The sequence below is a fragment of the Gadus morhua genome, chromosome 3 (assembly GCF_902167405.1).
Source record: "Gadus morhua chromosome 3, gadMor3.0, whole genome shotgun sequence".
In the NCBI taxonomy this organism is placed as follows: Eukaryota; Metazoa; Chordata; class Actinopteri; order Gadiformes; family Gadidae; genus Gadus; species Gadus morhua.
The window spans coordinates 6,804,231-6,820,492 of NC_044050.1; the positions used below are offsets into that span (position 1 = coordinate 6,804,231).

Below are 16,262 nucleotides of genomic sequence, written 5' to 3' on the forward strand. Positions count from 1 at the left end.
ACAAAGTTGTATTAATAAGGTACTGCAATTAAACAAAATTATTGGCAGTATTTCCAGTACGTTGCAATGTAAAGAATATTACTGCAATATGTAAAGCAACATTTAAAGGTTGTTTTTTTCTGTGAGTGATAATTGTTCATTGAGTAACAATTTCAGAAGATGTGAAAAAATTATTAATTTCCTATGTTCTAGTAATTATAAATGACTTCACTAAGAGTGTTATTACTTTATTTTTTCTGATATATCATGATATCATTATAACTATGTTTACTCTTTTGAGTGGCTGTACACAGTATATTATTACAGTACATTGGTTGGATTCTATCGAGAGGAAAAAGATTTCCATCTTAATTGGAAAGTGGGTACATCATACTTGCATCAACTCGGGAGAAGTGCAAGCTGACAACTGAAGCCCAACTGTCAGTAAGCACTATCATTATCCTAGAATGGAAACCAAACCAAACCATGCAATGCTTTAATAGATTGGTAGGACAATGTAGAATGACAGAATTGCTGGATAATTTCATTGCGTCAAGAATAAGGTCATACTAACATTGGGTGGGTGGTTCTCTTATGGGCAAAAATGGGCAACATTTTTCAAAATAATGTTTAATAGTGTTGTCTAATTGTCTTATATATTATTGCCTTATTAATTAAAATATATACATTTTTATTACATCACATAATTGTAATACTATATTTAGAAAGCATAGTTGGGAAGCAAGTACAGCAAAGCTTATCACACTTATGTAATATAATGGAATTATAGTAAAATTTAAAATTGTAAAGCAATGCAAGGGAGATATAAACAAAACAAGGTAAAACAAAACAAGGTAGTGCTGACATGTAAACATGTTGTGCACACTTAAAAATGATTACGTTTTCATTTATAAATGGTACATAAATAATTACTTACAAAATACAGTATTAATAGCATACACAAAAACTGTGTTCACTTTCTTATAAATTAGAATCAACAGCACAAAAGGATTAGGAGAATGTTCTACTTTTTGTTTTATTTACCTCCGAAGACACTACCGAAGAAAAACAAATATCCTTTACACCATTTATTTTACAACAAAGATCTTCAGAGGGTTAAATGGTTTATACATTGCACATTTTTCTATCAACTTAATAGCATAAATCCTTCAAATGACAAGTCAAAAGGTCTGTAGATGCAGAATTAACATGGTGTTATTCGTATCTTTTGATTTCATTATCTTTCAAGTCTTTTTATTTTCTCCACACTGACCAAATGAATAGAGAGGGACTACAGAGCCTTGTGGTTAAACATTCCAGGCGTTGTTTAGCACAGGGGCAAACACAGGTGTAGCTCTGCAGTTAACTATAATTAAAAATAAAAATAACTATAATTTCACCTGTGATCAACTTACTGACTCACTTCTGAAATGTAGCTCAGCTTTTTATTGTATCCTTTTCTTCCCTATTTTTGTCACATCTATAAATTAATGTTAAAGGCTATTATCAATACAAATACAAATTTGCATTTATTTCTCTTGTGTAATTAAATGTAGCCATGAGAGACTTTGTGACTTGTTCAAATGAAGTGCAAAGAAAGAAGCAACACTTTTCAATAGGAGCACATACTTATTTCCTGCATATTAAAGCTGCCGTAGGTGGGACCGTGGGAGGTCAGTTTTGGTATGGGGAAATGTAGTGGGGGCATGTAACTCGCCAAGAACCCATAAAAACAGGCTTTATTGAAATGGTACAAAATGGATCTTATTTTATTGAAACTGCTTTCTCTGTTACAGGACAGCATACTGGCATTGCATAGCACCCAGCACAGGCATACACTATCACCGCCAAGAGATGATGGCTACACTAATAGTCATAGACACAAAATGTTGCAACTGCACACAGATTGATACAAAGCAAACAAACTGCTAGCAAGATAGCAAAATGTAAAACTTAGCTGTAGCCTTGGATCAAAATAGATTGTCTTGGTTTTTCTTCTTCATAGTAAAAATAAACACATAAAATATAAAACTTTTGGACACCAAAATAAATAAAATAAAACATAATTATTGACGCTTCTGACATGGGTGTCAAAACAGGCTACAGGATGTTACCCTCGGGTCAGAACACTACCGCACAGCATTTTAAACACATTTACCAAAAACATCATTCACAACTCAAAGTGCATAGGCTACATTAAACTGATCCACATATCACACAGATACATCAAATGCTATAAAACATCCTAAATGCACAGGCTTGCACATTACCTACATTTTCAAAAAACACGGCATATATACAGTAGGCATAATAGACAGGGACGGAGAGCGTTTTCGTTTTTTTGATCGTGAGTGGTATGACACATTCGTGCTTTCCTGCACTTCCCACGGTAATGGCTGTAGGTTCTGTTTTTGTTAGGATTTTGCTCCCAAACACATCTTAACGATTTGGACTCACTGTGAGTGAGTTTTATTGACCAGTCTAGCAGCACTACAGAGATATTCTATACTAACATTTCCCAGTGAGACTCCCTTTTTCTCCACCACGGTTATCACACAAAGAAGTTACTTCCATCCAACTAATACTGCTAGTGAGAGTTTTTTTGAAAGCAAGGGGTTATGCTCTTTCTCTTTAGGTTTCTCTGATTTGTTAGAAGGAGGGGGCTTAGCTGTAAAACATTAGAACTTACTTACTGCAGCTTTAAGGTTTGCTTGATATGATGCATCAACACAAAAAAAAATTGCCATTGCAAATAAACACAATGTATTTTCTGCTCTAAGCTACAATATTAGGCCTAAATGCAGCCAATAACAGTTTTTAAGCATGTGAATGTGAATGCGTGCTTTGAATAAATGCATGCAAATATAGCTTATAAAATGGTACCATCTTGTATGTTTCTTCTTATTTTTAGCTACCTGTTGCCTTACATTGGATCCAGGAGGGCCTGATCACTCAGACACAACGCACAGCTCTTGGTGTTCATCACAGTCCGTCTCCGTTGGCCTCGTTGTGGGGTTGGCTGGCCGGGGGCTGGGCCCCCCCGGGCACCAGTCTCAGGCTGACGTTGCCCCCGTTTGTGGTGCTCAGGTTAACCACCCTAAACTCCCTGTTCAGCGGCTTCTGGGCCCTCAGGAACTGCCTCTTGAAGGTCTCGCTGAGGGTGAGGTACAGGAAGGGGTTGATGCAGCTGTTGGCGTAGCCCATGCTGATAGCGATGTTATAGGCGTAGGCGAAGGCAGCACTGGGTTTCTGCACCCCCAGGTGCACCAGCTGCAGGATGTAGTACGGAGCCCAGCAGGTGAAGAACGCCAGGCAGATGGCCACAGCCATGCGGGTCACCTTCCGGGTTCTCACCCTGAGGCTCCGGGGGGGCAGGGGAGCCACGCTGGTGGCCATGTGGTGCAGGATCTTGAAGAACACCAGGCAGATGATAGCCAACGGCAGCGCAAAGGCCAAGAAGAACTGATAGAGCGTGAACCAGTAGGTGGCGGTGGCGGGGTTGGGCAGCAACAGGGCGCAGCCCGCCAGCCCGCCGGGAAGCGGCATCAGGCCCACGTACATCCACACGGGGATGATGGTGACCAGGGACAGCGCCCACACCAGCCCGATGGCCAGGGAGGCCGCGCACGGCGTGCGGACGTGGTTGAAGCGGATGGGATGCACAGTGGCGAGATAGCGGTCCAGGGTCATGGTGGTCAGGATGTATGTGCTGACGATCTGACTGTTTGAGTCTAGCACCGTGATGACGGTGCACATGGTGGCCCCGAAGTGCCAGGCACCGTTGCCCAGCAGCTGGTGGATCAGGAAGGGCATGCCCAGGAGGAAGAGCAGGTCCACAATGGACAGGTTGAAGATGAAGATGTCGGGGACGGTCTGCTTGGCGCGGCATTTGGTCTTCTTCAGGATGGTGTAGATCACCATGCAGTTCCCCAGGATGCCAAGGAAGCAGATGATGCCGTAAATGGTCGGGAGGATGGCGCTGCACTGCAGGGTCGATTTTGCAACTAGATACAAAAGGACAAAGGTCAGATTGAAGGTCAAATGATAAACAGCTTATTAAATTGACTATGAGTGGAATCTGATTTTCCAATGTCCAAAGTCACGAGGTATGAATTTATCTTTTCTTTTTTATTTATCAATGTATCCTAGTAACGGGGACGCTGGCGAGTCTAACGCCGCTCTGTATGGCTTGTTTTTATTCAGTATTTCTGTCACGACACAGAACGGGAATCAATTGCAGATCAAGAGGATTTATTCCCAAACAGTCCAGCGGGCAAATCAGATTCCAGGTACAGGCAGGGTTCGTAAACAGGCAGGCAGGCAGACAGATACTGGCGGACAGGTACAGGCAAGAGATCCAAAACCGATAGGCAGAAGGCTTAGTCCAAAACAGGCAGGGTTCAAAACCGGGAAGAACAGTAAACTATAGTTTCTCTTTAAAGAGCTTCACGCTAGTCGCACTCACGTGGCAGTCAGGTAGCAAACAGTACATAACGTGACGATCTGACAAAGTGAGCAGAAAGGGCAGCGTTTAAATACTCCACCAATCAATACAAAATGAGGGACAGGTGGACAGAGAAAATGGAGGGCACAAACAAAAGGCAGGAAGTCGCCCAAATAAGGACATGGGTGTCACCCCGGACACATGACCAACACATGGCTCCAAACATAAACAAAGTCCAGAACTATCACACTCCAACAGGTAGGGGGAGACAAAAACAACAGTCCATGCGAGGATCCTGACAATTTCCGATATTTCTCACGATTGCATTGAACATTTTGCCGTTTTTTTTGGTCTTTAGTAGTTTAGCTAAGTCTACTAGTTATATATAGTCACTTTTCGCTATTGTCAGTGCGCCAGTTTTCTTTATTTCTACGTGTTTTTACGTGAGGTCGTACAGTTGGTGGATGCTGTTGCCTTTTGAACGCTGTTGCTGCTGCTGCTCACCGGAACGTCATTTTTTAACATTATTTTTTCGCGATTTTCTTTTTCTTTCTAGTCTTTTAACTTTTTCATCAGTTTTCTTTTGCTTACTTTCAACACCTTCTGTCTGAAACCCTTCTGGACCCTTCTGGACCTCGGATCGGACTACAAAGTTAAGTTAAGTAACTGCGTCAGTTTTCTTGATTTATTTATTTATTTCTGAACGTTAAACGTCTGCGTGTTTTGTTTTGTGTTTTGTGCATGGAGTCGTGCAGCTGTTGGTGGATGACACCTGCTGGCCGGCTAGACTGCTGATAACCCCCGGCGCCGGCGCCGTCCAACTGGCTTCCCCGTCTCCAGCGTAGCTACAACCGGCTTGCTCCACTCCTCTGCCTCCGCTGTGCTAGCTCTGTGGCTTCACCATAATCGCCTGGATCTACCGCTGGCTTCTTCCGACTTCACAACCTGTGGATTTTAACCTGTTCCTCTGGATTGCGCTATGTTTGACTCTCACGTAACGAGCGCATCTCTGCCGCTCAGTTACTCGGTAACGGAGATGTTACGTCTACGGATCTTCTCAAGGACCCAACCACCTCAGCTTGCATCCCACCAGGACATTCTCAAACGACCAAAATACATCCACCGAGGCTCTGGACAGAATTTTCAGTACACTCACACCAGCAACAAAAACATCCGCTCCTTCTGGTCCACTGGGCCCCGCCCCCTTCCTCGCACAGCCCGTACGGTCAGTCCCGTCAATCACAGTGTCCTGTCCCCTCTGCTCAAAGCAACCTGCTACACTCCACTCACCTGTCTGAAACTCTGTCTGCTGAACACCAGATCCCTCAGTAATAAGGCCCTTTTGATAAATGACTTTATTGTTGACCAGAGCCTAGACATTCTCTGCCTCACTGAGACCTGGCAACAACCAAATGACTTCTCCCATCTAAATGAAGCTGTCCCACCAGGTTTTTCTTTTATTAGCAAACCCCGGGTTAATGGGAGGGGGGGTGGCCTCGCTCTCCTCCATCGTGATAACATCAAAGTCACCACTGTCACAGTCCCCCTTCATTCCTCCTTTGAATGTCTAGCTGTAAAACTCTCCGGCCCCAAACCCACTATCATTGTCACCATTTACAGACCACCAAAACCCTCCGCCGTTTTCCTCAATGAATTCTCATCACTACTTACATCTGTATGTGCAATGTCCCCCACTGTTATCCTCCTTGGTGATTTCAACATCCACATCGACAACCCATCCTGTACTTTTGCTAATGACTTCACATCACTTCTGGACTGTCTTGGCATCACACAACATGTCAACCTCCCAACCCATAACAAAGGTCACATTCTGGATTTAATCTGCTGCACTGACATCACTCCCACTAACCTTGATGTCATTGATTTCCCCATCTCCGACCACAAAGCTGTACTTTTTGACATTCATACCCAACTACACAAAACCAAGGAACAACGGACCATCTCCTTCAGAAACATCAAACTTATCAACACCACAGACCTCTCCACCATGATCAGCTCCTACCCCAACCCTCCCCCAGCTTCCTCCCTGACTGACCTGGTGACTCACTACAATAACTGCCTCTCCTCCTCCCTCACCACCCTGGCCCCCCTGAAAACCCGCTCAGTCTCATTCACCCACACTGCTCCCTGGTTCACTCCTCATCTGCGCCAGCTCAAAGCCACTGGTCGTCGACTGGAGCGACTCTACAATAAGACTCAACTCACTGTACACCGCCAAATGTATTCGGACCACCTCCATCACTACAAGAATGCCCTCACCACTGCCAAAACCTCATACTACTCCAACCTCATCAACACTGGTACAGGCAACAGCAGAGTCCTCTTCTCAACAGTCAACCACTTACTTCAGCCTCCTAAATCTCTCCCTCCAGATATTTCCACCACCCAATGCACTGCGTTCCTTGACTTCTTCAGCTCTAAAATCAACACCATTCACCAACAACTGGCCTCATCTCGCACCCCCTCTGATGACCCACCCTGGATGATCACCTCTGGCCAACCTCTCATCAGCTCCCTCTCGGACTTCACCCTAGTAACAGAACAGACCGTCTCAGAACTAATCCGCAAAGCCAAAACCACCACCTGTCAGCTCGATCCTCTTCCCACCTCCCTTGTCAAAGCATGTCTTCCGTCCATCTCCCCCATGATCACCAACATAATTAACTCCTCCCTCACTACTGGTACTGTACCCCTCACTCTCAAGCTGGCTGCCATCACTCCCATCCTGAAAAAACCTGGTGCTGACCCATCTGACCTTAACCATTACCGGCCCATCTCCAATCTCCCTTTCATCTCCAAAACACTTGAAAGGGTGGTTGCCGCACAACTACAGTCCCACCTCGACATTAACAATCTCCACGAACCGTTCCAATCTGGCTTCCGTCCAAAACACAGCACTGAAACAGCCCTAGTCAAAATCACCAACGACCTCCTCCTTGCAGCCGACTCTGGATTACTCACCATTCTCATCCTCCTCGATCTCAGCGCAGCATTCGACACCATCTCCCACCCTCTGCTCCTGGACCGCCTAGCTGGTATTGGGATCACTGGTGCTGCACTCTCCTGGTTTACATCCTACCTCACCGGCCGTCAACAATTTGTTCAACTAAGCAACCACAAGTCTGGGTGTTCAGGTGTCTCACTGGGTGTCCCCCAGGGGTCAGTCTTGGGTCCACTCCTCTTCACCACTTACCTCCTCCCGCTGGGCACACTCCTCCGTCACCATGGTGTCCATTTTCACTGCTACGCTGACGACACACAGGTCTACATCTCCACCAAACCCACCGCTGCCATCCCCCCCACCTCCCTCATCACGTGCCTGGAAGAGATCCGGAGCTGGTTGAGCAGGAACTTCCTGAAACTCAATGGAAACAAGACCGAGGCCCTGCTCATCGGATCCAAATCCACCCTCACTAAATCACAACACACCCCAGCTCCACTCATAATTATCGATGGATTCCCAGTACCCTTCTCCTCCAAAGTCAAGAGCCTCGGCGTCATCCTGGACAACACCCTCTCATTCGCACCCCATATTCACAACATCACCCGGACTGCATTCTTCCACCTCCGCAACATCGCCAGACTCCGCCCATCACTGACCCAATCCAGCACTGAAATCCTAGTTCACTCATTTGTCACATCACGCATAGACTACTGCAACGCCCTCCTCACCGGACTCCCCACCAAACTCATCAACAGACTGCAGATCATTCAGAACTCAGCTGCCCGGATCATCACCCGCACCAAATCATCTGACCACATCACCCCTGTCCTCATTCAACTTCACTGGCTCCCAGTACACTACCGTATCCAATACAAAACCCTACTCCTCACCTACAAAGCTCTCCACAACCTAGCCCCCAGTTATCTCTGTGACCTCCTCCAAGAATACACTCCCTCCCGCTCCCTCCGCTCAACCTCTGCTGGACTACTATGTATCCCCACATCACGACTCACTACAATGGGTGCCCGGTCATTCAGCTGTTCAGCACCCAGGCTCTGGAACTCCCTCCCCCCACACATAAAACAATCAGACACCATTACAACCTTCAAGTCACAACTCAAAACTCACCTGTTCAAACTCGCACACAACGTCTAACTGATCACTGTTTTGATTGTTTTTTTTTGTTTTGTTTTGTCTTGTTTTTGTTTTATTTATTTCTTATTGCTTATGTTTATTTATTTTTACACAATGTCTTGTTTTTTAAATAATGTATGATGACTATATGCTCTGTAAGGTGACCTTGGGTGTCTTGAAAGGCGCCTCTAAATTAAATGTATTATTATTATTATTATTATTATCCTTCATCCTTTATTATTCTACAAACGAAGTTCAAAATCCAGTGCCATATGAGTCAGGTGTTTTATTCTCTGTGCTTTATGGTTTGCCTCAAGGAGCCATCTTTATGGTGCGTTAGTAACCATGCATGACTTATTAGAAATATTGTGAAGGTTAGGACATTGTTAGCAATATAATGATAAATTGAGACGATGAGTGCTTATTTAAAAGCATTCTCGTAGAATGGATGGCGTTGCTGCTGTGAGTAAAATACATGCAAGAGCAGATGCAGATGCGTCTCTCCAACAGACACACATGGCACTAAGAGTATTGCTCAAGGATACCTCCTGAGTAATGAAATAATCAAACAGAATAAAAACAAACAAACACATATATCTACGTTAGGCTATGACATAAATTGAGAACTCCACTCAGATATACATGTATATTATGCCTTTAGATTGTAGAATTATACATTACATAGAAAGCAATGTTAATATGAAGGAAGGAATTAAATAGTTAGTATTTATTTTAAAGGTAGTAGCCAGCGTCGAAGTGGTTGTGTGCAATTCTATCGATGTATATGATATAGATCTAATTGAATGCAGAAATCGAGAGAGACTTGCTTGACTCTATAACATACCTGTGGTCAAATTAGAATATCGGTAAGAAATATTAACCGAAGAATCGTTGAAGAAATCCATCAGTATTTCCAGCCAATTTTCCAAGACAGCAAAGGAAACTATATCAACCAGTTGCCCCAAAAAACGGTGTTTGAAGAAAATGTTTCAATCTTTCCCTCTTCGGAATAAAGTTATTTTGGTCGAAGAACCTGTTAATGAAGTTTCTACGGATCGGTTATTGTGGCGAGGGGCATCCATCTCAATTTGGCACAAATGTTGCTGAGGTGACAATCTCGTCCACTCAGAATCGTACTCAGAATGAAAGAGAACGGTTGAGTCTGCGCTTTATACAAACTCCAGGGTTTCTTTGGCACTGCCTGAAAATGTCAAATTCGGTTATTTCTAGACCATTTGCACTTGTACAACGTTGTTCTCATTTGCTACTTCTTCGGATGTGGCCTAGGCTACATGTGAAGAAGACAGAACATAAACCCTTCATTCAACTATAATATTAAGCACATGATCTAGTGATCTATGCTCACATCTCATCCTATGTGGCGATCTCTCTCCTGCGGATTACAGCGCGTTTGAAGGACTTCCATCACGTGCGTTACCGCGCTCCGCCACTAGATGGCCTTCATGCCCTTCATGTCTACACACGCACCTCATTGTTCCCTGCGATCATATTCAACCGGGCTGAGCGAGACAGACTGCTCTGCTCGTCTTTGAGTCATTAATTTACTGATTCTTTAACAAAACTTGGCAGATCGAAACCTCTACGTAAAGGCATTCACATCGAACCGCATTTCCACCTAAAAAAAATCCCCCTTATCGTCGATCCTTCTTCACTTCCCCTCGAAATCAAGTGTAGGAACCGAAACATGTTTTTTATTGAATAACTCTTGCTCGGGATGCAAGGGACCTTAAGCCAGTTGCATTTCTGTTGGTCGGCCCAGGCCTCTGCCAACGTTTTTAAGAAATTGAATGAAAACTGAATTGTAATGAAATTTAATTTGTAATTTAAATGTAATATTAATATGTAATTTAACTAAATTCACAATTAATTTGACTCACAAATGACCTCATTCAGCAGACATAATATATTTGCAGATATTTAGATACTTTTGCTGCAATAAGCAGCTTGTTAATATCTGTGTGTGTGTGTTTGAGAGAGAGAGAGAAAGAGAGAAATGTTGAATGGGGTACAGGGATGAAGAAATGAGAAAGAAGGTAGCGAGTGAAAAGAGTATTGACTAGAGGTGAAAAGAAGGCCAGAGCATATGATGTTTGAGGCCTCATGCCCCACAGGAGCTCATAAACACACCGTTGGCCATGGGCATGTCATTCAGCCTGGCATAAGCACCGGAGAGAGAGACAATATAATAATAATAATAATAATAATAATAATAATAATAATAATAATAATAATTGATCTGTTTTTTATAGCGCTTTTCTAAATACTCAAAGACGCTTTACAAATAAGAAAGGAATACATACAGACAGTACAGACACTCAAACAAAAGGGAAAAAATAAACAACACCACAACAATAGGCAACACATTAAGAGAGCGGAGAGTGAGAGTGGAAGATGGCGGAGGATGATTTGTCAAATGTTGTAGGTGGTCCTAAAGAGATAGGTTTTAAGTTGACTTTCGAATGAACAGAGTGTATCAGAGTTTCGGATGGCCAGCGGGAGGGAGTTCCAGAGGGTAGGGGCGGCGATGGCGAAGGCTCTGTCCCCCAGGGTGCGATACTTGTTCTTGGTGATGGAGGTGAGAAGGTTGGCATCAGCGGAGCGTAGGCGGTGAGTGGGGGAGTGGCGATGGAGGAGATATGTTATGTACGAGGGTGCAAAGTTGTTTTACGCTTTGTAGGTGGTGAGGGGGATCTTGAAATTGATGCGTCGTTTTATTGGAAGCCAATGAAGTTGACGGAGGATGGGAGAAATGTGTTCTCTGGAGGGGGAGTAAGTAAGCAGTATTGGATGATAGTGGATGGGAGGCCATACAGAATGCTATTGCAATAGTCGAGTCTGCAAGTGATGAAGACGTGGATTAGCGTTTCGGCAGCTGAGGATGAAAGAGTGGGTCGAAGGTTTGCAATGTTGCGGAGGAGGAAGGATGCTTTTCTGACGCTGTTTATGTGTGACTTGAACGCGAGCGTGGGGTCCATGATGATGCCAAGGTTTCTGACCAGGGGGGAGGGAGTGACAGAGTGACCATCGTTGCAAAGTGAGAAGTTCTGGGAGGTGGGGATTTTTTTGGGCCGAAGATGATCATTTCAGTTTTATTACCGTTGAGTTTGAGGAAGTTGTGGTCCATCCAGGTTTTGATGTCAGTGAGACAGTTGGTGAGAGTGGATAGGATGGCAGGATTAATGGCTGTGGTGGTGATGTATAGTTGGGTATCGTTGGCGCTACAGTGAAATTGAACACCATGGCGGCGGATGATGGGACCTAGAGGGAGCATGTAGACTAGAGGATGAAGAGGATGGGGCCAAGCACTGAGCCTTGGGGGACTCCGTGTAAGACAGGGATGGTGTGGGATTTGTGTTTGTTGATGGAGATGTATTGGAATCTTTCAGACAGGTAGGAGGTGAACCAGGAGAGGGCGGAGTCAGTGATGCCAATGGATTGCAGACGGCTGAGGGGGATGGAGTGATTGACGGTGTCGAAGGCAGCACTGAGGTCGAGGAGGAGGAGAATGGTGAGGGAGCCGGAGTCAGAGGAGAGTAGGAGGTCGTTGGTGACTTTAAGTAGGGCTGTTTCAGTACTGTGGTGGGTTCAGAAGCCGGATTGGAATGTTTTGTACAGATTATTGGAGAGGAGGTATTGCTTGAGTTGTGTTGTGACGGCTCTTTCCAGTCGTTTTGAGAGGAATGTGAGGTTGGAGATGGGTCTGAAGTTGTCGGGGTCGTCGGAGTCAAGGCCAGGGTTTTAAGGAGGGGGGTGATGGCAGCAAGCTTAAGAGGTGGGGGAAGTTTGGGGGAGTTTAGGGAGGAGTTGATGGTGTCTGTGATAAATGGGGCGAGAGAGGTTTTGACGAGTTCAGAAGGCATGGGGTCCAGGGGGGAGGTGGAAGATTTCATGGTGGAGGGTATTTTGGAGAGGTCTGCTGTGGTTATGGGTGAGAAGATGGAAAGCCGGTGGTCAGGGGTTGAAGGAAGTGGAGGTTCTGAGTCAAGGCTTGTGGCAGAGGAGGTGGCAAGCTAGTTGTGGATGACTTCTATCTTGGAGTGGAAAAATGATAGGAGTTATTGCATTTCTCCGGGGTGAATGAGGATGAGATGTTATCCTGGAGTTTATTTATGGTGGAAAAAAGAGTGCGTGGGATGGAGGATCCAGAATGAATGATGCCAGATCAGAAGACAGAACGGGCTTTCCTGAGTGCTGATTTGTAGAGGTGCATTTGCTCTTTGTATGCGAGGGCATGTACTGTGAGACCGGTTTTCTTGTGTAGTCGTTCTAGTTGTCTAAGTTGTTTTTTTAGTTTGTGAAGTTCCGGGGTGAACCAGGGGGCCGAGTGAGTGAACGTGACAGTTTTAGTTTTCAGGGGGGGCAGTTTGTTGAGGGAGGTAGACAGTGTGTTGTTGTAGATGTTGACGAGGTCCATGGGGGCTGGATTTACAGGAAGGTTGAGGCCGGAGAGAGTGTTTGATATGCAGGTGGAGAGAGAAACTGCACAGATGGATATACGGTTGCGGAAGGAGATTTTGCGGTCCTGTTTGGGTTCGGGGCGGGAATTTCAATAACAAGTGTGATGGCCAGGTTGTCAGAGATGGAGAGGTCGGTGCTAGAGACATTGTGGATGTGGAGGGCAGTGGAGCAAACCTGGTCTAGGATGTGCCCAAGGTTGTGGTTGGGAAAGTTGATGTGTTGGGTGAAGCTAAAGCAGTTCAGTAGGTCCAGGAAGTCCATAGCGTTTTTACATTCCGGAGAGTCAATGTGGAGGTTGAAATCGCCGAAGAGTAAAACAGAAGGCGAGATTGAAGATAGTGCAGTGATGAATTCAGAGAGATCTGGTAGGAATGATGGGTTGGGTTTGGGGGGGCGGTAGATGATTGAAATGATGAGAGGTTTGGGGCCGGGTAGTTTGAAAGCCAGGTGTTCAAATGATGGGGCAGCAGGGATGGAGAGTGGGTGGGGTTGGAGGTTTTGATGGTAAGCAATACCCCCTCCTCTGCCCTTAGAGCATGGGTTGTCCAGGTAAGAATATCCAACAGGGGTAGTTTGTTTGAGTTTAAAGTAGTCCAGGGGGTTTTGCCAAGTTTCATTTAAACAGAGGAGGTCAAGTTGCTTGTCGGTGATAAATTGAGAAATGTATAATATTTCAAATTGAGAATGAGGCTTTTATTGTTGAGGGATCTTGTGTTGAAGACAGACTGAGGCCATCCTATAATAGCAGAAACAAATGATTCTTCCGATGTTATAACTCAACAGTGTGAACCCATAATGGCACATTGAGCAACACTCCCAAGGCTGTGTGGATAGCTCAGTGAATGGGGAATAGACAGATAGGAGAGGTTATGTGTCAAGCTTTTTTGTAAACAATTCATTCTTCCGCTTTGCCAGTTACTGGATAACCCCTATTCAGCCACATAAAGAGTGGCAGAATAGGTATTAGGTGGTGTTCATTCAGTCAGCCATCTCATTTGTTTTCTATCACCATGGAAACACTATATTAATGATTGCCTTATTCTCCAAACTCGGGTAGTGAAAGTTGCTTATCTTCTGAAAGCACCCGGCCATTACCAAACAATCGTTCATACAACCCGTTTCCTGTTCAATTAAATCATAAGCATATATAGTAAGATAGAATACAATTCAACATATTTGTATATAATACTTGACATTGCCTGTTATTGGTACCTATTCAATTGTATGCATAAGACACAAGTTATCTGTAGCCCAGTAGTAGGACAGTTCTAAATATTCATAATTGTCTAGATTAGAGTGTTTTTATAAGGATCTGTCTGGAACACACCTAATGGTCCATTTGTATATCCACCAAGCCCTATTCTGTGCCTTGCTAAGTTCATAACATTTTTCTACAAACGAAGGAGATAATGTCATATGAGATGAGGAAAGTTTTACATGTCACGACAATCTTTATTCAGGCCACAAAGTTTTGTTTCTGAAAGTTTTGTTTCAGAATTTAAAAAGTATATAAAGCTACTATCTAATAATAACATTAGCCCAAATAACACTATAATAGGTTTCATCTGCTCCAAATTGCTGGGCAAGTGTACCATAAGCACTTATCCTTACTGTGACCAGCCAGATTCACCAATGTTCATTACCAAATGTCGATGCTTGGGTTTCAAAACTCGATCTGAGTGACGGAGGGCAGAAAAGGAATGGGCATCCTGTTATTTTGTAGCTAACCTTTTCAAAGGAATCAGAAAGCAAATGACCTTCATCTACAGCAGGTTAAATGAAACACTTTTGAAAGTAAGGGAATAAACATTTTGCAGAACCATCTGTCAGAAGGGCCATGGGGAACGAGCTACAAAATGTAACTCTTTAGTGGTCCAAGGATGAAAAAAATCCATGCTGATATGTATGTAGTCTTCTCTTTTGATTTGGTCTCGAACAGCAACTTTTTCCATTAATTCTGGGTTTCAGCATTTTTTTCAACATTGTCTTGAAGTAAAATGTGCATTCAACTAAGTTGGATGTAATTTACTCGGACAAAGCTTAGATTATGCATTTTGACTCCAAACACAGAGGCCGATTCACAGCCTTATGTCTTTGCTTATCAGATATGTTAAGTTAGGATTCACTGAAAACTTTTCAGAGATGGCATTAGCCTCCCCAGGTAAGGTCGGCTTTCATTTGAGAGCTCTCGACTTCCCACCTGACCTGAGTCCCTGACCTCTGAACTGTGTGTGCATGCATCTGGTCCAATGTCAGTATTGGAGTCTGTTGGTCCCACGGTGGATTTGAATATAAACTTTGTTGTGTCGTGTCTTTTATAACCCTGTTGGTTGCAAGCAGTGTTTGTGCAGGGGACCACAAGCGTTGTAAGGTAGAACAGGACATTTACATTTAAATGTAGGGGATTTAGCAGATGCTTTTATCCAAAGCGACTTACAATAAGTACATCTGTCAGAAGAAAGAGAAACAATATATCACTGTTGGAACAGTAAGGATGTTCATAACTTAGTGCCAAGCACTTATGAGGACAGCTGACAGGAGAGAGACAGGTTTGCCCTCTCCTGTTAACCCCTCAGATAAGCCAGTTTTTGTTAACTGCATTCTAGCAATGTTGAACTACTAGAATGTTGTTTGCATTACACTTGTATTGCATTTAGGCTATGCAGGGGAACAGCAGTGACTGGCCTCTTTGTGGGGTTTGTTTGTTGAGCAGGGACCTGGATAGTACCATTGTTGCATTAGTCGAATCGGATGTCATTTAATGAGCATGTTATTTCTGGATTTCTGTCATGTTGTTTCCTAATTATGCATAATCTTTAAAAATGTCCTCCGCATGATGTTTATCTACTTTTCTCGACATCTGACACAAATTGAGTTATCTCGGGATTTGCGAAAACGCCAGCAGATTTTGAAAATACACAACTCAAATGGTCCTACCCCCTCTCCTTCAACGCTGACTCTGACTCCACCCAATCCAAGTACATGGACGCGCAATCATGCACGAGCGCGAACACAGACGCGCGAGAGCGAGCAAGGCTAGCTAGGTTGGAGGTTGGGTTGTCTTCTAGTGCTAGGTCCAAATGTGGATTAGCTAGTTAGCTAGCCAGTAGCTACCGCAGGATAACAACAAACAGAAGCTTGCTCTGGGTCACAAGCTTTAAGTACGTGCACGAATGGGTCATGCGCGGGGAGCAGGGGAGGGGGAGGGGGAGTGCAGTACGACCGTATGAATGACGTACTTACGCCCCGTGCCCACTACCT

The 16,262-nt window shown here is 44.2% G+C and overlaps 1 protein-coding gene across 1 annotated transcript; it reads right to left on the minus strand.

Annotated features, from left to right (window-relative positions):
• Positions 1–1,553: 1,553 nt before the first annotated feature.
• mchr1a (melanin-concentrating hormone receptor 1a) lies at positions 1,554–11,667 on the minus strand. Its single transcript, XM_030351413.1, has 2 exons — positions 11,640–11,667; positions 1,554–4,031 (listed from the first exon to the last, which is right to left on the minus strand). Exons 1-2 carry the CDS (start codon positions 11,665–11,667, stop codon positions 2,962–2,964), a joined length of 1,098 nt encoding a protein of 365 aa, XP_030207273.1. The 3' UTR covers positions 1,554–2,961.
• Positions 11,668–16,262: the final 4,595 nt, after the last annotated feature.

Bases quoted from the DNA above. Each gene is read 5' to 3' on its own strand.
- mchr1a (XM_030351413.1), bottom strand. From the start codon at position 11,667: ATGGACCACAACTTCCTCAAACTCAACG. The intron at 4,032-11,639 runs GTAATAAAACTG...CAATTTAATAAG, and splicing joins CAACTTCCTCAAACTCAACG to CTGTTTATCATTTGACCTTC.